Consider the following 20,760-nt stretch of genomic DNA (forward strand, 5'->3'; position numbering starts at 1 on the left):
CCCGCCCCGTGACGCGCGAGCCCGTCACCTCCTCCCGCCCCGCCCCGCCGCGCGCGCCGCCGGCAGCCCCGCCCCGAGCGGGAGGGTCCCGCGGCAGGGAGTCCCGCGGCAGGGAGTTCCGCAGGCCGCCCGGCGCGGTGCTCGGCGGAGGAAGCGGGAGTGGACGGGCCCCCGGCGGGCTGTGGCGGCCCTTTACCCTCGCCCCCGGGTCGGCTCTTCCCCCGCTGCTCCGCCCGCAGCCCGGCTCCCGGCCCCAGCCCGCAGGCCCCTGCTCGGCGCACAACTCCCGTGCCGCGTTCCGGCCACCCCCCACCCCCCACCCCTTTCTTTTCTTTTGCTTGGGCAGGTGGCGCTCGGGGTGGGAAATTCTTTGCTTGGGGCGGGAAAACCCCTGGAGCTGCCCCTGTCCGCACCCCGGCTCTGCAGCCTGCCCGGTGTCCTGGCTCCCTGCTGAGAGGGGCCCCCGCAGGCTGCGGCTGGAGCGTGGGCGCACCGTGGGTTTACAGAGAGGCCGTGGGATATGTTCTGTCTTATTCTCCATCCCTTTCTTAATGATCCCCAGCCTGCTCTTCGCTTCTTTGACGGCCGCTGGCCACTGAGGGGACGTTTCCCGAGAACTATCCGCGGGGACGCCAAGATCTCGTTCTTGAGTGGTGACCGCTAGTTCAGACCCCACCGCTTTGTAGGGATAGTGGGGATGATGTATTGCAGTGTGCATTACTTTGCATTGATCAACATTGAATTTCATCCGCCTTTTGTCGCCCAGGAACCCAGTTAAAGAGATCCCTTAGCAACTCTTTGCAGTCTGCTTTATGAATACGTTGAATAGCACTGGTCCAAGTAGAGATCCTTGGGAGACACCACTGTTTACCTCTCTCCAGTCTGAAAAATAACCATTTATTCCTACCCTTTGTTTCCTGTTTTTTAACCAGTTACTGATCCATGAGAAGACTTTCCCTCTGATCCCCAAGTGCTTACTTTGCTTCAGAGCCTTTGGTGAGGGACCTTGTCAAAGGCTTCCTGAAAGTCCACGTGCGCTCTATTCACTGGATCACCCTGGTCCACATGCTTGTCGACACCCTCAAAGAATTCTAATAGCCCTGGAGGTCTGCAGACTATGTCTAAGATTTTCAAAGGGGTCCATACCTCCATTCAAAATTTTGTAGAGGTCCTCAAAAGAAAAAAGGTTTAAAACCACTGCCTTAGGCTACGGGCTGGCACTGCACCCTCCCCCAGCTCTTCTTTTTCCTGCTGCATGGACTTGGCCAGGAAGAGGAAGCTAGCCTGGGAGGTCTGGCCTAGATTAGTCATAGAATCATAGAAGATTAGGGTTGAAAGAGACCTCAGGAGGTCATCTAGTCCAACCCCCAACTAAATCATCCCAGCCAGGGCTTTGTCCAGCCAGGCCTTAAAAACCTCTAAGGAGGGAGATTCTACCACCTCCCTAGGTAACCCATTCCAGTGCTTCACCACCCTCCTAGAAAAGGAGTACTTGTGACACCTTAGAGACTAACCAATTTATTTGAGCATGAGCTTTCGTGAGCTGTAGCTCACGAAAGCTCATGCTCAAATAAATTGGTTAGTCTCTAAGGTGCCACAAGTACTCCTTTTCTTTCTGCAAATACAGACTAACACGGCTGTTACTCTGAAACCACCCTCCTAGTGAAACAGTGTTTCCTAATATCCAACCTAAACCTCCCCCACTGCAACTTGAGACCATTGCTCCTTGTTCTGTCATCTGCCATCACTGAGAACAGCCTCACTCCATCCTCTTTGGAACCCCCTTTCAGGTAGTGGAAGGCTGCTATCAAATCCCGCTCACTCTTCTCTTCTGCAGACTAAACAATCCCAGTTCCCTCAGCCTCTCCTCGTAAGTCATGTGCCTCAGCCCCTTGGTCATTTTCATTGACCTCTGCTGGACTCTCTCCAATTTGTCCAAAACAGTGGCCTGCAAGAGGGGCCTGGCCTGCCTATGAGCTCCCCTTTCCCCCTGTTTCTTAATATAAGTAGCTAAAAAAGTGTTTTAAAATGTCAAGCAAACAATCATTGACAATTTCAGAACTTTTCAGCAAACAAAACGCATCAAAAATAAGCAAGTACTTGTTGTAGGAGCAGCAGTGATCTGTATGCTATGTATAACCTGTATGTTCAAAAGGTCTGTTACACCTTCCCCCCCTTTTGTCTCCTTTCCCTCTTTGAATACCTGTGGAGTGGCTTTCCCCCTCCCCCTTCCTCCTGGAATGCTTGTGGGATGAATGGGCTGCTTGAACAGCTGGAAGATCAGAAAAGCTCCCAGGTAGACAAGGTGTCTGGGACTCTGATTAGGCAGCGATCACACGCCCAGTGCATGGACACTGCATGGACACTGTCCGAGGTGGAGCTTGACCAACCAGACACAGCCAAGTCCTCTCTAGTTGCAGGCCATGAGGAGCAGGTCTTTAAAAGGGGAAGGGGCCATGTGCTCAGGAGGGCACTCACATGCTTGTACCTCCCGTGAAGGCCCTTCGCCCGAACCGCCTGGCCAATGGTTCGCTGCCTTGCATTCTGTCGTGCCTCGGGAAGACTGACCTCCATCGCCCCGCCCATTGCCGCGCTGTGGGACGCTTCCCTGGAAGGATCCTGACATCTCCAGTGCCGGGCCTGTCCTGGGAGCGTGAGTACGCAACTGTGAGCATAACTCCCCCCCTCCCCCATCTTTTGAGCTTAGCTATCAGTATAATAAACGTGCTGCTTTCTGCCGAACCCTGGTGGGTCATTAGTCCTCCCTAAGCTCACTAGCTGGCCCAATTTCGGGTACCAGTACTCTGAAGTTCAACAAGACCTACCCGCAACTTCTGAAATAGGCCTCATTTTGGAAAGGTCAGCAGGAGAGTGCTCCGCCAGCATTACGGCTGAGCTCTGTACCTGAGACACTGACAAAGATGGTGTCATAGAAGCCTCAGACATGAAGGATCTGATGCTAGATGTTCCATCAGATGAAGCATATTTTGCTTTAGTGTCAGAGAACAGCACATATATCAAAGCTGAGGCAGCTATCCTGAGACTCACTGCAGGCCAGGGGATTGCTCAAAGAAGAAAAGATGAGAGTGAAAGACACTATGCAAGAGCAACTTCTTGAGATTTACGGTGTGCAGTCTCTCTCACAGGAAGATGCATTCTGCCTGTTTCCATCACAGGCTCAATGTAGTTATTGTTGAAGTATGCAAAGGAAACCAACATGTGCTGATTTTTTCCCACTACCCTGGAGAAACGATACACTTTTCTCTCTGGATCAGCTACACATGCTACATTCAAAGCATTTCTAAAGAAAGTACAACCCCGAAATAAACTTGTGAAATTAAAGAAGCTCTGTGACACTCACTGGGCATTAAGAAAAGGAGTACTTGCGGCACCTTAGAGACTAACCAATTTATTTGAGCATACGCATCCGATGAAGTGAGCTGTAGCTCACGAAAGCTTATGCTCAAATAAATTGGTTAGTCGCTAAGGTGCCCCAAGTACTCCTTTTCTTTTTGCGAATACAGACTAACACGGCTGCTACTCTGCAACCTGTCACTGGGCATTGTAAGTTTCTGCTTGTAGCACTGTGAGGCTATTGAGGAAAAAGTTGTCGAAGTGTCTTGTTCTGAAGAGAGTTGCTGACAGATTTGCTGCTGCTCACAACAGATGTATCCAGCTTCAAAATGGTAAAAAAAAAAAAAAAAAGGGGGGGGGGGTCACCTGTCATCATAGAATGGGGATAAGTGAAGTGTGTTTAGCAAGATTAGTGATGTTACACTGTGAACTTGGGAGACAAGCAACCCTGGGCGACTCACCACATTTCTCTGCGCCTGTTTTCCCTCCCCCTCCTTTGTTGGTCTTGTCTATTTAGACTACACCCCCTTTGTGGCTGGAGTGTCTTTTACTCTGCGTTGGTAGCAAAGGGGGGCCCTAGTCTCGGCTGTCATACAAACAGGTGTGGAAGAATCCGGGTTTTATCGGAAAGCGTGGGTACGTGTTGATTTCACTGCAGACACATAAAGCGATGGGGCGGGGGAAACGCGCTAACAATTGAAAATTTCAAATAGGCAAACTAAGAAAAATGCTGCTTGAGAACTTATTGGGGTTTGATTGAAGGGTATTGACTATGTCTGTTTTCACATGTGATGTGTTTTAATGGTTATGACACTTTAACTTTTTTGCATCTCAGTGGTTTTCAACCTGTGCTCCACGGCCCCCTGGGGGTCTGCAGACTATGTCAGCTCTCCAAAGGGGTCTGCACCTCCATTTTAAATTTTTTAGGGGTCCACAAATGAAGAAACGTTGAAAACCACTGGTCTGCTGGCATTATTGTCTGACCCTCTCCCCCCCATAATTTCCTACAACTATTTATTTAAATCAATAAGGGGGGGGAGCTTAAAAACAAACACTGATATTATCCATTGAAATTACAAAAATAAAAATGGAATTCTGCCAAGGCTAAATCCATACGATTAGTAGCAATGGGGTAGCACGGCTTGCTTTGGGGAGCAGCTTTACCAGGTCAGCCCCTAGCCATGTTTGGAGCAAGCAGGAGCGGAGCACAGGGGTTAGGGATGGTTTTACAGTTGCTGGGGGTTTTCTCAAACACGATAATTATAACAGCAGCAAGGCAGGGGCCGTTCTCTCCAGTGGATCTCTCCTGTGGCTGCGGTTTCCCAAAATTGCTCTATATGAAGAAGGCTGATGCAGTGGACCAGCTTCTGTCATAAGGAACCTTTCCAGCAGAACTACAGCGTTGAGGGAAGTGGGGGGAACGTCCGTGCCATACGCCCCTCAAGGATGAGCGGCTTACACACCCACCCCACAGGCTGTCTTCGTATGCACCAGCGGACTGGTGTGCCTGTCTCGCGTCCAGAATTATGCTTATTACTTATTTACACAGCACTATAGATGTACGGTGAATTCAGTAACAAGAAAATTATCTAATTTTTTAGAATACTGTTTATTGTCCAAAGACTGAACGTCCACATATGAATTATACAAAGCGTCAGAGACATGCACAGTCTGCTTGTCATTATTCAACAACTTTCATGTGTTTCCAGCACAAGAAGGTCTCAGACTTCAGATTCCAGCAAAAACATATTGCTCCAAAAAAACCCAAACAAAAACCCCACCCAAAAGCTTTAAATTATGGCAGCAAGTTAGATACTCCTTATTTTTAATACTTATCAAGCAAAGATTTGAAAATAACTATAATGTAAACTTTTTATTTTTTTAAATATTTTAAATTGCTTGCATGGAGGAGGAGACTGGAGCTAGGAAGGAAGGGCAGAGAATGGAACCGAGAACAGAAGACATAAATTAAAAAAGCCAATCAAGCATCCTTCATATACCTGACATATAGAAAGAGATTTTTGCAGTTATTTTGTGTGAGGCTCACCTATCGTGCTTGCCGACAGTCGTGATATTGTTGTTCAGCAAGGCCTTGGAGACAAACTAGAAAGAGGCACATGTATGGTACATCCCATCTTCAAATCCAACTTCTGAAGACTTGTGCACTTTGCAGAAGAGGGGGATAGGGAGGAGGGAAAATAACAAACAGAAAAATCTGGAGGACTCAACCCTCCACAGACTTTCTCGACACTCTTCCCACTTCATGTTGAATGCTTCCAATGCAGAAATGCGTTTAAAAAAAATAAGTGCAGTTCTAATAGCTAACAAGGAAATTAAAAAGTTACAGCACAGGAATGATACAGCGGATGCCAAAACGAACTGAAACCTTAAAATCAAAGATAGAGCAGAGACAGGAGTAAATGTCACCTATGATATAACCATACAGTAAGCAAACAGGAGTCTTATATTGAATTGATTAGTTTTTTTCCCTCTTCATTTTTATATATTGAAGTCACCCAGACTGGTCCAATATGACATCATTAAAATCTTACACCGATGCACAGCATGAAAATGCCCCTGAAGCTGGTCCTCAGGGATAATTTCAGGATACGCCCAAACCTGCTCTAGCCAGGAGATCCGGATTTTCTCTCACAAAGGTCTGTGCTGTCTGCGTTCCAGGTGGGCTAGCTCTGCAGCGCTCTCTAGTGCCTCCGCAAAATGGAACGGGCTCCGAAGAAGAATGGGGTTGAGGCTGGCTGGGCGGGTTTCACAGAAGGATGTGGGGCCTTCGGTTGTAGGCAGCCAGAGGCCAGGTTTGTTGTGTGTGCGCGCGCGGGTGCACCCTCACTGCGTAGGAGAAGAGGGTCTGAAAAGCTTTACTTTTATTACAGCTCACGGTCAGAAGCCTCACAGCTGAGATCAGCAAACAGCCGTCAGTGGGTATAAAAATACCGCGTCCTGGGGGGGTCCCTCTCACCGCGCTGTGTTTCTCGGCAGAACACTTGGAATAAGCTTCCATTTGCCAGCTCCTGCATTCACACAATTTGCTGGGAATAAAGGCTCTCGGCAAGGGAAGCTGCTCTGGGTCATTGTCAGCATGCCACTGTCTGTGGGGCTAGAGCGTTCTCAGTTCATTGTCCTGCTGAGCAATGAATTCACAATACCACCTCTGCTGTCTGCATAGTCCGACAGGCTAAACGGTAACTAAATCCTTCCCCTAACCTGGAACTTGGCATTAGCACTATGCTGACGGCACAAGCATGCACTAGGACACAAATCCAGCAGCTACACTACAGCAGGGAACACGCATACCCACCAGGGGATTGGCTTTCTTTACTAAACTGCCAGGATGAAGGCACAGGACCAAAGCCTACAGGGGTCTCATACATGCACCACCCCAGAGGTCCAACCTCAGCACCCACTGACTTGGAGGGAAGCATGAAATAACAACAGTGCTTGCAAATGAGTGAGAAGGGGACTCTCTGGTCCCCCTCAAAAGATGGTTCTGCTGATGCTGGGGATCACAGGGACACTGTGTCAGTGCAAAGGGCCTTTATCTTACTTGACAAAGGGCTAAGGAGACTTCACTAGAGCCAAATCCTTTCCTGGTGCCTGCAGTCCAGCTGGGACTCTCAGCCAGTGCTACCTTTCACTGACTCTCCCTTCTAGCCCCAGAGGTGGGGGTGTGTGTGACAAGGGGGGCAGTAGGACTAGAGGGCTTACAAAGGAGATTTGGGGAATGCTGGTGTATCCGCTGGCAGTGGAGAAGCCTGTTTGAAAAGAGACGCCAATGTGCTGGGGGATCGAGGGGCAGGAGCTACCCAAAGCAAGGGACACTCCAGCCCCAGGTGAGGGGAACCTGGTAGGCCTGCTACACAGAGTGAGAGACATCAACCCTCCAGCATTCTGGTTTCCTCCAGAACAGCGCTGGGATCTTGTGGATCAAAGTCCGGCTTGTTCAGGATTCTCCCCTGAACAGTATGAAGCCATCCCTTGCCCCACTGCACCTGTGAAAGGAAGGAATGGGAAAGCACAGCTGGGGACTAAATACAATGGTGTGGCCCCTCACCCCACTTTGGAAGCACGTGGCATTTAATCTCCCCGATTGGGACCCACTTGGGATACTGAATTTTCATGCTGTTTCCAGGAAGTGATGTCAGAGGTGGACCAGTCTAATTTCTTGCAGGCCTTTCTATTGGGTACTGGAATGCAGCTATTCAGCTTAGGGGTCCTCGATGTCGAGAAACTCTTGCTTGGGTGGGGCCATGCCACGATACCATGCGCACGAGCCGTCGCTCCTCTTGATGCAGGCGTAATGCTTAGCCTGTCGCCCGTTGATGTTCTTCTCCGTCACCCAGTCTGTCCAGAGACATTCATCCGAAGACGACACGAAGCACGGAATGGAGGGGCAGCGGGAGATCTAGGGCAGAACAGAGACCATTGCTGAGCACACACTGATGCCCTGTCTGGGGGAGAGAGGGACCTGCCATGCCTCTTCCATCTCCCACCTCTGTCACTCTGGGCTGGGGGATGGAGAGAGACCCTGAGCTAAGGAAAGCAACATTCTAAAGTTCTGGGGTTCAAAGATGGGGCAAATGTCCCCCTCCCCCTTCAAAGCCCTCCTTTTCCCACCCACTCTAGAGGCTCTAGTCCCCTCTCCAAGCACTGTTAACACAGCACATGAGGAGAAAGGGCTGGCTCTAAGGCCACGGTCTTATCTGTCCCCAAGTGTCACTTGTTTCCACGGCACCCCTTGTCCACCTAGCCTGCAAACTCTTCAGGGCAGCGGCTGTGCCTTGGTCTAAGCATCTGTGAAGGACAGTTCAGTCCTGGTGCGGTTCCACTGGAGTCAGACCTGGGATGGGTCCTGCTGAACACCAAGCACCTCATCCCGTCCTGGACAGAAGTTTGTCTAACCTGTTATTGAAAACCTCTAGTGAGGGGGACTCCGCAGCCTCTCTAGCCTGTTCCAGGGCTTAGCTCTCCTGACAGTGAGAAAGTTTTGCCTAACATGAATAGAATGGGTCGCTCCTCTCCAGGAGCATCTGCGCTTTTACCCAAAACCCCAGGGAAGGTGACTAAGCCACAGGAAAGTCCGAGCGAGTTTCTCAGGGTCACATAAGTGAGGCAGAGGCCTGTCTGGGATCTGGGCTCAAGATGTTTCAGGCCCTTTGTTCCAGCCACTGGACACATGGCTCCTTTTAAGATGCGGAATTGGGTCTCCACCTTAAATAAGAGGAATTTCCCAGTGCTGAAGCCAAACGTGGGATCTTTGCCTGGACAGAGCTACATGCAGAGCAAAGAAGTCTCTCTAACAGAGGAATCAGGCCAGTCTAGCTCTGCAAACCATCCCAACGTTGGCATGTCTGAGGAATGAGGCCAGCAGTTCATCTCCACACCGTATGATGCAAGGTGGGTTTAGATTACATCCTTTAGACAAATACTCCACATCTGACTGCAACCGATACACGCAAATATAAGCCTCCAGACAAGTTACAGACAGCAGGAGATGTGGGGGCTGGGGCGAGGGTGGGTGCGTGGGAGAAGCCTGGCCACGGAGAGTCCAGGGAGAAGAGGGCAGCATTCTGAGCAGATAGCTGACATGAGGGGATAGAGAGAGATGAGGAGAATTGGGAAGAGCCAGGAGGGGAGGCTGGGCTTGTGGGAACAGCTCTGGGATTCCCAAAAACTGGGGTCTGACCCCACCTTCGCCATAGACTCCCTAGTGACCTTCAGCAACTCACTTCCCCTCAACTTCCCGGCTGTGAAATGGGGATGTTAGTGCTTTCAGCCCTAGCAGGGTGTTGTGAGGGCATGTGGGATGCTTAGATCCCATGGGGATAAGAGACAGGAAACAGCTCCAGTTATGTAGTAAACTTTTCAAGGCAGGGATAGTATCTCCCTAGGTGGCTGTGGAGAGCCAGATTCTGAGTAGGGGCCCTGTGGGCAGTACTTCAATAGGAGAACAACAGGCCAGGTGATCATCACTCCTAGCAGCCCACTGTCTGCCTCTCTGGGATGCCTCGTGTCCTTGCTAGAAGTGCCCCTCGTTGGCCATTCCAGACAAAAATCACTGGGTTTATGCTGCCCTCAAGACTCTTACCCATGCTAGGGGAGACAACTGCCCCAGCAATGCACTGATCCCCCTTCAGATGCAAACCCAGGCCTCGATTCAGGAAAGCATCTCTGCCATTCACTTCAGCAAGTGCTTTCCTGAGTTGCAGCACTGAATCCAGCCAAGGTCACTCGACACCAAGCCTTCCAACGGCTGTGAGCAAGGAGCCCAGAAACCTCAGAGCACCACGCGGAATGGCAGGCTCCAGGCACGAGCGCTCCCCCTCTGCCTACCTTGCACTCGCAGCCCATCTGGTACCGCTGGTTCAGACTCTTCTTCTGGGTGGCACTCAGGGAGTCCCAAGGGACGATGAAGTCGCACAGTGTGATGTGCATCTTGCCATTGCCTTCGGACTTGCCTGCGGAAAGGCCACACAGCGCTTTAACCTTTCTAGAGACACACGTCCCATCAGGACCTCGAGGGAGTTTGAACAGCACGAGCCCTAGGCGAGCAGCCCGCCCCTCCGGGGGGCTCTAGGGACATACTGTGCCTGGAGCACACATCAATCCCCTCCTTGGGGCACCATCCCTCTTGGCTAACGCAGTTAAACACTGCCATGTCACAAGCAGCAGACTGGAGACGTGAGAAGAGGGGAAGGGGAAGACTGACAAATCAAGGAGCCCCGGAGAAGCAGAACGTCGTTTTGACATAGAGCCACTCAGTGCGGGTGCGAGGCAGCGGATTCCCTCCCAGCCCCCGAGACCACGCGTAGAGAATTTGCTCTAAAAAGCCCCAGGAGTTTCCCAAGTACCTGGGGTAATGTTCCACAGCAGGGACAATTCCTGGCACGCTTTCCCCAGAGCCTCAAGGCCTCAGTGCCAGGTGGCAGCGCCCTGAGTGTTTGCCAGGGAACTGTGGTGAAAATCAGGACCCAAGGGCTTTCTGGGCAGGACTAATTCAAACCCCAGGAGTCTCTCTTGAGGAGGGATAGCTCAGGGGTTTGAGCATTGGCCTACTAAACCCAGGGTTGTGAGTTCAATCCTTGAGGGGGCCATTTACGGATTTGGGGTAAAAATAAGGGACAGTAGTTGGTCCTGCTGTGAAGGCAGAGTACTGGGACTTGATGACCAGTCCCTTCCAGTTCTATGAGATAGGTATATCTCCATTTTTTATTAATTTATTTTATTAACTGGGTCAGCTCTCCTGCCTCGGATCAGCACCTTCTGTCTGCTTGGTTCTGCTCTGCAAACAAAGCCAGAAGGAAGCTGCCCTGGCCCACGCCCCAGCTGCTTGCTCGGGCCAGGTTTTCCAGGAGGCTCCAAAGGGAAAGATGGGCTGGGCGTCCCTGGAAAGGTGGCCACCCCCACTGGAGAGATCACAATGCTTGTGATGTCACACTCCAAGGGGCCACTCCGCAGCAGCGATGCAGAGGGGATAAAGCAGAGGGGGCTGTCCAGAGTCCTGGCCAGGCAGTCCAACCAGCCTCTAGGCTCAGGGCCTCCCCTGCTGTCTGCATGGATCCGGAGGACTTTATTTAGGGCTTGTTGAGAATTTGCCCCGCTCTAGGGCCTGTGTTCTGAGCGAGCGTATCCCAGGACAAGCAAGAGGCTACAGAGCAGGACACTCTCTGACAGCCCCCATCCGGGGAGAGGAGGAGATGGACATCACACCTAGAACCAGACACTCCAGCAGCACCAGACACTGGGGCCCACAGGGAGTGGAGTGGTCAGGAGAATGGACCAAGAGATGGATCCAGCAGAGCTCAGAGAGCTCAGGAGAAACACCTGGGTGAAGGCATGTGCGATCGCACTCACACAGCAGCCAGACTCTTCTCTGGCCCCAGGGGCACGGTGCCCTTATCCATTAGTGCCATTGGGCAAGTGCCGGACATGGAATCAGACACAGAGGGAGACTCCCGTGCTCCTGCCACTGGGACCGAGGGCTGCAGCTTCAAATGCTCCTGTGGGTTCGGCAGGACAGGAGCATTATCCCATTGCACAGACAGGGAAGCCGAGGCCGACACAAGCCCCAGGGCGCAGCAGCCGCCAATATCCGAGCTGGGGTGAGTGCTCCTGGCAGCCGACCCTGTGCTCGGAACGTGGTCATCACCCCCAAGCCAGCACGGCCTAAGCACCAGCTTGCACGCTGGTCAGGAAACGCTACCGGCTTCATTGGCTGCTATTTCCCTAGGAGCCACTAGATGGTGCCAGAAGGGCCCAGATGATCAGGGACCCTGGACGGGCAGGGGCAGAGGGTTTGAATGAGAAGCAGGCCAGGCCAGCCCGCAGTCACGTGGCAGGGCCCTGTGGCCAGGATGGGAGCCCCATGCATGCCCTGCTCACTGCCCCAGTTCTGGCCAGGATCAGAACGGCACTAAGGCCGCTGGGAGTCCAGCGCAGGGCCTTGTGGCCGGGGGAGGGCGGGGGGAACCCTATGGGCAGTGCTGCAATCCTGACCGCTTCGGAGGTCCCATGGCCACAGCAGAGAGCAAGCCCTTTGGCTGGAGCAGAATCCAGTTTCACGGCCTTTCCCTGAGCGATTCCCACAGCTCCAGGAAACCTCCCTACATGGGTCCCTGTCCCTTCGCCTGCCTCCTCCTGCCTGCACTGACTCAGGTCAAGAGAGCCTTTGAAGTGCCCCAGTGTCCTGCTTCGGTTCCAGCCCCAGGGCCCACGCCAGCTTCTCCCGCCCCTGAGACAGCACTGGGGGCCATGCCAGCTCCTCCGGCAACGCACTTCCTACCTGCAATGAGATATTCCTTCTTCCCTCCGGTGTCCAGTGACACCCCGCACACAGCCGAGGAAGGAGCTGTGTAAATTAACTCTATGTCCTTGTCAGGTCCTTTAAACATCTAGCGAGAGAGAGAGACCGCGGTCAGACAGGTGGCCCCGCTCAGCTCCACACACGCTGTGGGAGATGGGGCCGGGAGCACACGCACGGCAAGGGGGGAGGAAGCCGAGCTCTTGCAGTGCTGGGTGGCACGGACTGGTCACGGCTGTGGGAGCTCAGCACTTGCAGCCCACGGAGATGGGATCCGAGGGTGGGATTGCTGTGGGGACCCCCTGACCCTGTTCTCATTCCTGCACATGCTGCGATTCCCTAGCACCCTCTTCCCACCTGCTCCCCCAGAGCCAGACTGCCCCAGGCTGGGATCCTTACCTTTATCTGCTTGATCTCATACTGGATCCGTTTGATTGGATTCCCATAAACATCATTCCCAGAATCCACCTCTTTTCCGGAGACAGCCTTTGCTCTGATCACTGCAACAAACAGACAGGATGGGCATGAGTGGGAGAGACCCAGGAACAGCCTCCGTTCCCCAGCAGCAAAACAGGCTCGGATGCAAGGCCAGTCCCACAGCCTCAGCCTTGCCAAGCTGGTCACCTGTAGGTTTGGTCTCTGCCCATAGCTCCCAGGCAGGGATTGGCTCCTCCTGTTTGTGGAGCATCTAGCTTGTGCTAACAGAGTGATGCTAATGACTGAAATCCCCTTTGCAGCGTCTCATCTCTGGGTGAGCGAGTCTTTCCACTGCAGCCCATTCTAACCATCCTTTGACAACAGCCGCAGCAAAATGCCTGAAGCCTGGTCTGGAGGTAAGAAGCCATTAGCACCAGGGTGAGCCTGGGAAGAAAATGGTCTGGATTTACAGAGAAGCGTGTGAAAAGTGTGTGCTGGGCATGTGCCACGGGACCGTCATGGCATGCCAAGGCTCACCCTTATACACAGCTGCTTCCAGTGTGTGCACAGCTGTAAGGCCCCAATCCTGCAAATGGGTCTGGGTGGAGTGACCCTCATGTGCGCACAGATTCCTGCACAGGTAAGGTCCCACTGCAGGGTGAGGGCCCACCCATGGGGGGAGGGAGGAGGGGAGGTAAAGTCCTTCACAGCAGGGAGCTTAGGTCTGCTGACAACGTTGGCCGAGCCTGCAAACTCTGCAGACTGGAGAGCTCCACATCTTTCTTTTCCTTTCAAAGGCCTTATATTAAATGCAAAAGCCAGTGTTGAGACTCCACACAGCAGGGGAAACACAATCACGCAGCCCAGAGCAAGAGCAGCTTCCAGGGACTGCTCAGCACAGGCTGCTACCTCTCTAGGACTCCTGCACACACCTGCGTAGACGTTGCTTTGATCGCAGTCTCCTTGCTCCCCATCTCTGCCTGGCTCTAGAAGCTGGGCAAAGAGCTGAATAAGCAGCATCAGACTAGCTGGAGAAGCAGCACTGAGGGAATGCTGAGCTCGGAGAAAAGCACCAGGAGCAGCAGGGGAGGATGAGGATAAAGGAGAGCAGGCTGGAGACAGAAGGGAAGGCACATGCAGGAGAAGGAGAGGGGCTCTTCTTCATTTGCCAACAGAGGTCCTCAGTTTCTTGCTTCTGGTTCACTAATTTTCCACAAAATCCATGAGGTTCTGCCCACTGGTGACTAGACCATTCCCTGAAATGTTGGAATCGATCAGATGCCGCGTCATGTTACAGACACACAGCTCCTTGCCATCAGGCGGCGTGTACAGCCCGGGATCCCTCACCCAAACGGACCTTGCACAGAGACCGAGGAGCAGAGCTCAGGGGCAGGATGGGGAGGAGACGGGAGGGTAACTCCATGAGGCCACCAGAGGCGGCACGTGGAGCGGGGAGGTTTTTAGGAGCAGCAGCCCTGGTGTGAACAGAGCCCCGCTCCGGACTGACAGCCCCCCCGAACTGCACAGCCTGGCCTGGCCCCTGAGCTGTTAGTCCTGCTGCCTCTAGCAGCCGCTCTGAAACCAGCATCTGTGTCTGAGATCAAGGGGACGCGCTGGCTGAGGAGCCTCCTGCCAGATGTCGGCTGCTGGAATGCTGGGCGGCCACGCAACTCAAAGCGCGGGGAACCGCATCCTCCCTCCAGGCCGAAAGCAGCGCGAACCACATGATGTCACTTCCTCCCCAAGACGCCTGGAAAAACAACCCCTCCAGTCACAGCAGGGCTCATGGGAAACAAGGGCTGGGGCTCTGGAAAAACAGCCAGGTAGGAACGGGCCTGGCCAAACACCACAGACCTGCAGGCTCCAACCCTGGGTCCTCCCCCAGCTCCCTGTGGCATCAGCTGCTCCGCATCCTGGTGCCCCTCCTCCCAATGCAGCCTCATCGCTTTGCAACACGAGTGAGTGTCAGGAACAAGGGCCCATGTGTGGGCACAACTGATGGGGGGGAGGGCTCCACCCCAGAGCTGGCAGCTTTCCTGTGGTGATGCCACTCCCCTGCGTACACCGCAAGGCCTGCGCTGAGGAGCCCATCCTCCCCTGGCTCTCCCCTGCTGGCACCCACCTCCACCTGCCCAGGAGCCCCAGCCTAACGATCTGCACCCGGAGAGGCTTTTCCTGCAGAGCGGGGAGCAAGTGCTGCGGGCTGTTGTCAAGCGCTGCTCTTGCAGCACGGACAGCGCCGCTTCCATTGCCAGGCAGAAGGCACCGGCCAAGGCCTAACCACCCCCAAGAGAAGGGCTTGTTCTCACAGCAGAGTGAAACGCGGGCAGTGCCCTCCATGCAGGACGGAGAGGGGCAAACGGAGGCGAGGCGCAGCCAGTTTGGAGGGGCAGGGCCACTACTTTCCCAAAGGCGGGTTCAGGAGCCTGGCTTCCCACCGCTGCCTAGAGTGGTTTCCTGCGGTGTCCCCTCCCCAGGGCAGGGTCCTTGCCTCCCGCTGCCCTGGGCAGAACTTGCCCTGAGAGCCGCTCACCTGGCAGCAGGGCTGCCCCGCTGGCCGGGCGAGACCTTTGCAGGTTCAGGTTCCAAGCCTGGATTTAGGCTGATGCCAGCGGCTGACAGCGCAGGGCAGGGCCTGGGGGAGGCGAACAGCTGGAGGGCAGAGAGCGGTGGAGGGGCAGGGGTTAAACCCGGTCCATTCTGCTGGTCCGGGGGGATGCGATCCAGTGACAGCTGGAGCCGTGGGGCTCCGTGGTCTGCCCCGCTCCCCGCTGAGGATGCCAGAACCACGCACAGGGCAGGCGCTCATTCCCCAGAGGCCAGTTCTCCCGGTGCAGGATCCAGGGGACGCCCAAGCAGCAAGAGAACCCGGCTGCAGGAAGCCAGGCTCTGCCAGCCAGCCAGGCCCCTCTGCCTCAGACAAGGCCCTGCCCTTGAGGCCGAGCTGACCGGTCTCTTGGTAACGCACAGGGCAGGACAGAATCCAGCTGGTTCCGAGAGCCCAGGCAAGGGCAGCGCGCAGACGGCCTCCCATGGCCCAGAGCAGCACGCGGCTGCACTGCAACTCCCGAGAGGGAACAGGCCACTGGCCACTACAGGGTATTGGCACGGGACCCCCAATCACGGCAGAGATCACCTGCAGGAGGGTTTGTCTAGCAGGGTTTGTGGCCTGCTGAGAACTCGAGTTCCTCCCGTCTGCTGTTTGCTCTTCCCCCTTCCCCAGGCAGAACACCTCCCTGACCAGCTCTTGGCACTGAGGGCTGGGGCCGGGAGCAGCTGATGGTGTGGGCGGCGTGGTCCTAGTTACCAGACAGAAGCATCAAGGCCATGCCCAGTGCAGCGATCAGCAGCCATGCCCAGTGCTCACAGCACAGTTGGCGCCCAAGGAGCGAGGGGGTCACCAGCTGGAGCCGCTCATGACTCCGAGCTGGATGGGACAGGAACTGCTGGTGTAGGGGCCAAGGCCTATGCCGGCTGTTTGCCCTACTGCCACTCCCTGCCCCTGCTGATTGTCCAGCCCCTCTTGGCACCCCAAGTCACATCAAGGGGCTCCTGGGGATGGCTTTGAAATAGAGGTGTTCCCGTGAGCCACTGCCCAGCTCCTGCCTGGACCCCCAGCTGCCCCAGGAAGCAAAGCAGGGAGGACAAGCCTCTCCAGCTTTGCTGCGGGTAGGGCAGCAAACAGAGCTGCTGCTGCCGGTGGCTCCTGCCTTTGGCCTGGGAGGGCGGGAAGTGACATTGGCTTAGCGGCTGTGGGCGGGAAAACGGCTCCTGGTTCGGTGGGCTCCGGCCTTTTCCATTCACGTGCTGATGAATCACTTGACAAAAATGCAGCCCTATCTAGGCAGATTTGTTCTGAACAGTGCGGCTTTGTGGAGCGGACTGCATTGCACTTCCCAGCCAAGAGCCCAGCCAAGCTCCACGCTGAAAGCCAGGAGCCAGAGGGGAGGGTGGTGTGGGAAGGAGAGGGAGAGAGTCAGCCCAGGGAAATCCAGGCCTGCCCAGTCCCGCAACGGGAGGCAGCTCCGAGCACTCAGACCATGAGTCAGACTCACAAAGTCAGGAGATTTTAATGCGAAGAAACCCTTTGTATTTTCCATTTCTGCTGAGTGAGCGGCTCAGGTCCCGTTTTCAGGCATCTCTGCAGCCAGGGGGGCTGCAAACACACTGGGGCTTCCCAACGAAACTGAGTTCCCCACAGAATTCCCTGACTGCAGGAGCTGGAGCTTTAATGGAAATCCCAGCTACCCTCCGACTCATGCTAAAGTCACAAGAGCAGGCGAAGGCCAGGGGTGAGTGACGATGGCCCCATATAGGCTCCCCAGGAAGGACAAGGTGCCCTCCCCAGGCAGGGGAATGGGACACGCAGAGCCCAGTACCCTGGAGATAAAACACACCCCTCCTTGGCAAAGATGCCAGCGACGGCCTGGCAATCTGGGGCTGTCCGCGATCCCAACTCACACCTCATTAGCTGCATGGCCGTGAGCACTGGGCATCCAGGGATGTGTCTGCACGCCTGGGCACAAGACCCACTGCCAGGTGGCTACCTGGCTGGGTGAGATGTTAATGGGGGGCCTGTCTGGGGCTCTCGGAAACCATGGCAACAAGAGGGGTGTGGCTCGAGGTCCGCGGCAAGAGCCAGTGGATGGGACCAAGGGACTGTTATAATGCTGGGGGGCGGGGGGGGGGAGGGGCACAAGTCACCTTACAGCGTTTTAACCAATAGGATTGCACTATGGAAATTCACTGATGCCGTATGGCGATTGGCTGTTACCGCTGAGCTCACAACCCCCCCACTCCATCCTGGATGAATCCAAGAGTCCCCCAGACCTCCCCCAAAGCAAGGGGGACCTGGGATTGTGAACAGGACACCAGCAAACAGACACTTCTCATCCCCACACTGCCGTCTCCTGGGCTGTCTGAATCGCTAGCCAGCCAAATGTCGCCCCCGTCCCCGTCCTGCTAACAGCACCTCCGGGAGACAGACACGTGTATTCTGGGCAGCTTTCAAGCACTTGCCCGTTAGCTGCCTCTGCAGCAGCCTCCATGCAGAGAGAGATGGGTGCAGCTGTCCCCCCGCCCCATCTCCCGCCCCCACGGATTTCGCCGCTGGCTCCTGGAGGCGCTGGGATGTGGACCCTTCCCCCTCTGCTTCTGCTAACCAAACTGACCTCGCGGCAGCTGACCCAGCAAGACTCTGCCAAGGCAGGAGGCTGTGCCAGGTGTGTGCAATACCTGTGTGTGAACACGTGCTCACGCACATGTACAGACAACGAGTCTCCGGAGTTATCAGTCTAGCTTTGTCCAGCGCTGCCCGGCTAACATGCCCTTGCTCCAGCTGGTTCTGAGCAGGAAACTCACTCTCTATGGCCCATTCGGTCCTCGGCTTCCCTGCAAAAACTTCCCTAAACCCCTGTGTTTTTGACACTGGGGGTGTTCAGGGGGAGCTGAGCAGCCAGCAGTGAGTGGAAACTTTCCATCCCGACTGCCCTGGGCTGGATCTGTACCAGGGACCTCGAGGGAGAGGCATCACAGTGCACCGTCACGCCTGAGCTAGCCACTTCCCAGGCCAACACACAGAGGAGATGGTGCATGTTGGTACTGGGGCACAGAGCTGGATGAGAGGTGAGGCCACGGGGGCATGAGCTCTATATCTGGGCACCACTGACAGCCAGTCCTTGGCACCTAGATAACAGGGGCTCCCTCAAAGTAAGTAACCCCCTGACCAACCCGATCTAGCCTAGAGGGTGAAGAGAACAACCTGGAAGAGGCTTTGCAGTTCTGGGTGGGATGTTTGAATTAAAGCAGCCGCACCACCACTACACAGGGGCTGTGGGAATGGGTTTTACCGATATGGGCACAAATCCACATCTGAAATAACCCCCCAGTGAAACAGGAACGCCGGTGTGCTTCTAAATGGAAACTTCCCGCCCCGTGCTAGTGCCTGAAATCAGGGCTAGGAACAAGGGGAAGCCAGCCAGGCTGCATGCAGAGTCTGAATCATCGCTGCTGCTGCGATCTGTAACCCGGGCAAGGGCGAGTCCTGGGTCGCCATGTCCCTGGCACTGCGCTGCCAAACCCACCTGTCTCCCTGCTACGAGAGAGGCTCCCTTCCAGGTCCCGCCCTGCGTGCGGGGAATCCCACACTGGGATGCTCCACGTCACTGGACACAAGGCCAGATTCACCCTCTTCGGAGGAAAGAGTGATCAAAGTAACAGCACCTAGAAGGGAGTACTCCCGCCCTCCCCTGCCAGGCTCCATTCTATCGGCATAAGCAGAGACACTGCATCCACACTGCACTTAAACTGCCCCTTAGCCCAAGTCAGCTGGCATGGGCCAGCCACGGGTGTCTAATGGCAGTGTAGACATACCCCGAGTGACTTTCCCAAGACCTCTGAGAGAGCTGGCAAGAGAGCGGGGAGCAGAGCTCTGGGCTCCTGTAGGATAACAATAGTCAGCATCCCAAAGCACAATAGCTGCCACGGATCGCATTTACAGGTCAGGAAACGAAGGTTCAAAGACCTGCCCAAGCTCAGTAGCAGAGCCAGTAACAGGACCCAGGAGTCCTGACTCCCAATCGCTCCTCGCTGAAGTTGGCCCGTGGCTCTCCCAACAGAGCACTGAGGGGCACTGTGCTACTCAGCCTCTGCACCCGTGCTTAGAGCACCCGGTCACTCCGGCCATTTCCGAGGTGCCAACACCATGGGCCCCAACAGCCCCCATGGCCTACACTGCCATGTGACAGCGTGTGGCCTGGTGACCACCACCCACACACCCCTCTACATGGCCTCAGGGTGGCCCTGCAAGCAGCCCCTGCCTCAATTTCCCTCCGAGTCCCCAGTAACTCCAGGCAAACTTCCGTGCATCGATAACCCTTGCCGGGTTCATTTATTATAATAAAAGGCCTGTGTATGTAGATCATAACCCAGCCCCACCACCCAGAATCCCCCAGCTCACACCAACAGTCCACCCACACACCCAGTACAGCCCTAGCCCCTCTCGCTGCACCCAGGCTGGGACTCCCCGGCCACCCCCAACCTCTCTCACCACACCTCACCCGGCCTCTCTTGCCACCACCACGCTCCCCAGCATGGCCCCGGCCTCCCCCGCCACAGCCAGGCTCTCTGGCCTAGCTCTGGCCTCTCTCACACCCCACCCGGCCCCTCTAGCTGGGCTGCTCCTCTGCCCGTTTCATTCTCAGGTCTGGTCCTAGCTCTCACCCAGAGGCATCCGCGCACTCACCTGTCCATCATTCCCCAGCCTTCAGCCCTCTGCAGCCCCTACGAGCCAGCAGGTACCTCCCTCTGCAGCTCTCAGCCTTCAGCCCGCTCTGGCCTGGGCAAGTTTGTGGGTGCCCCCCCCAACTGCCTTGCTGCCTCCTGCTTTCACCAGCCTCCCCTGACTCCACAGCTCAGCAGGGGCCCTCGCCACTCCCTCCTTCAGGGCAGCCCAGCCCAGCCCTGCTCTGAGCGGTCTTCTGACTCTCTCTCTCTCTCCTCTCCAGAATATCCCTTAACTTTGGGCTGCCTCTCCCTTGTAACTCCCAGGGCCATAGGTGCTGGGGGTGTTGCCGCACTCCCTGACTTGAAGTGGTTCCATCCTAACCAGGGTTTACAGTTTGGTTCAGTGGCTCTGTCACGGAGAAAGGGCCCTGCACCCCCCTCTTCCTGGGATTCCTGGGGGCACCCCCCTCTTCCTGAGATTCCCCATGACTCGCCAGCCAGTAAAATGGAAGGTTTATTAGATGACAGGATCACAGTCCAAACAGAGCTTGTAGGTACAAACAGGACCCCTCAGTCAGGTCCAGCACTTGTCTAACCTGGGACACATGGTCCTCCCAGGTCTGGCTAAAGACACAGATGTCGTCAATATACGTCACGGCAAAACTGTCCATCCCCCTGCACAGCTGATCCACCAGGCGCTGGAAGGTGGCCGGCGCTCCCTTGAGGCCGAAAGGCAGGGTCAGGAACTCAGAGCCCCAGAGGGGTGATAAAGGCCGATTTCAGCCGGGCATCTGCATCCAGCGGCACTTGCCAGTAGCCCTTTGTAAGGTCCATGGTGGTAAGGTACCGAGCTCCTCCCAGCTTGTCTAGGAGCTCGTCCGGCCTGGGCATGGGGTAGGTATCAGATACAGCGATGGCACTGAGCTTCCGATAGTCCACACAGAACCGGA

The 20,760-nt window shown here is 55.2% G+C and overlaps 1 protein-coding gene across 2 annotated transcripts in view; it reads right to left on the reverse strand.

Moving 5' to 3' along the window:
* Positions 1-4,944: 4,944 nt before the first annotated feature.
* Positions 4,945-20,760, reverse strand: part of TIMP2 (TIMP metallopeptidase inhibitor 2) — a 30,305-nt gene continuing 14,489 nt past the window's right edge. The window contains exons 1-5 of one of the 2 annotated variants that reach the window (XM_043527831.1): positions 13,519-14,341; positions 12,569-12,669; positions 12,152-12,260; positions 9,703-9,827; positions 4,945-7,774 (exon numbers count right to left, since the gene is read on the reverse strand). In XM_043527831.1, coding sequence (XP_043383766.1) covers positions 7,577-7,774; positions 9,703-9,827; positions 12,152-12,260; positions 12,569-12,669; positions 13,519-13,606 — 621 coding nt within the window. In that variant the 5' untranslated portion in view covers positions 13,607-14,341 and the 3' untranslated portion in view covers positions 4,945-7,576. Of the gene's footprint in view, positions 7,775-9,702; positions 9,828-12,151; positions 12,261-12,568; positions 12,670-13,518; positions 14,342-20,760 lie in introns of those variants that run through there. The other variant, XM_037914063.2, reaches the window with a different exon arrangement.

Source organism: Chelonia mydas, chromosome 14 (genome assembly GCF_015237465.2).
Source record: "Chelonia mydas isolate rCheMyd1 chromosome 14, rCheMyd1.pri.v2, whole genome shotgun sequence".
NCBI classification, from domain to species: Eukaryota; Metazoa; Chordata; order Testudines; family Cheloniidae; genus Chelonia; species Chelonia mydas.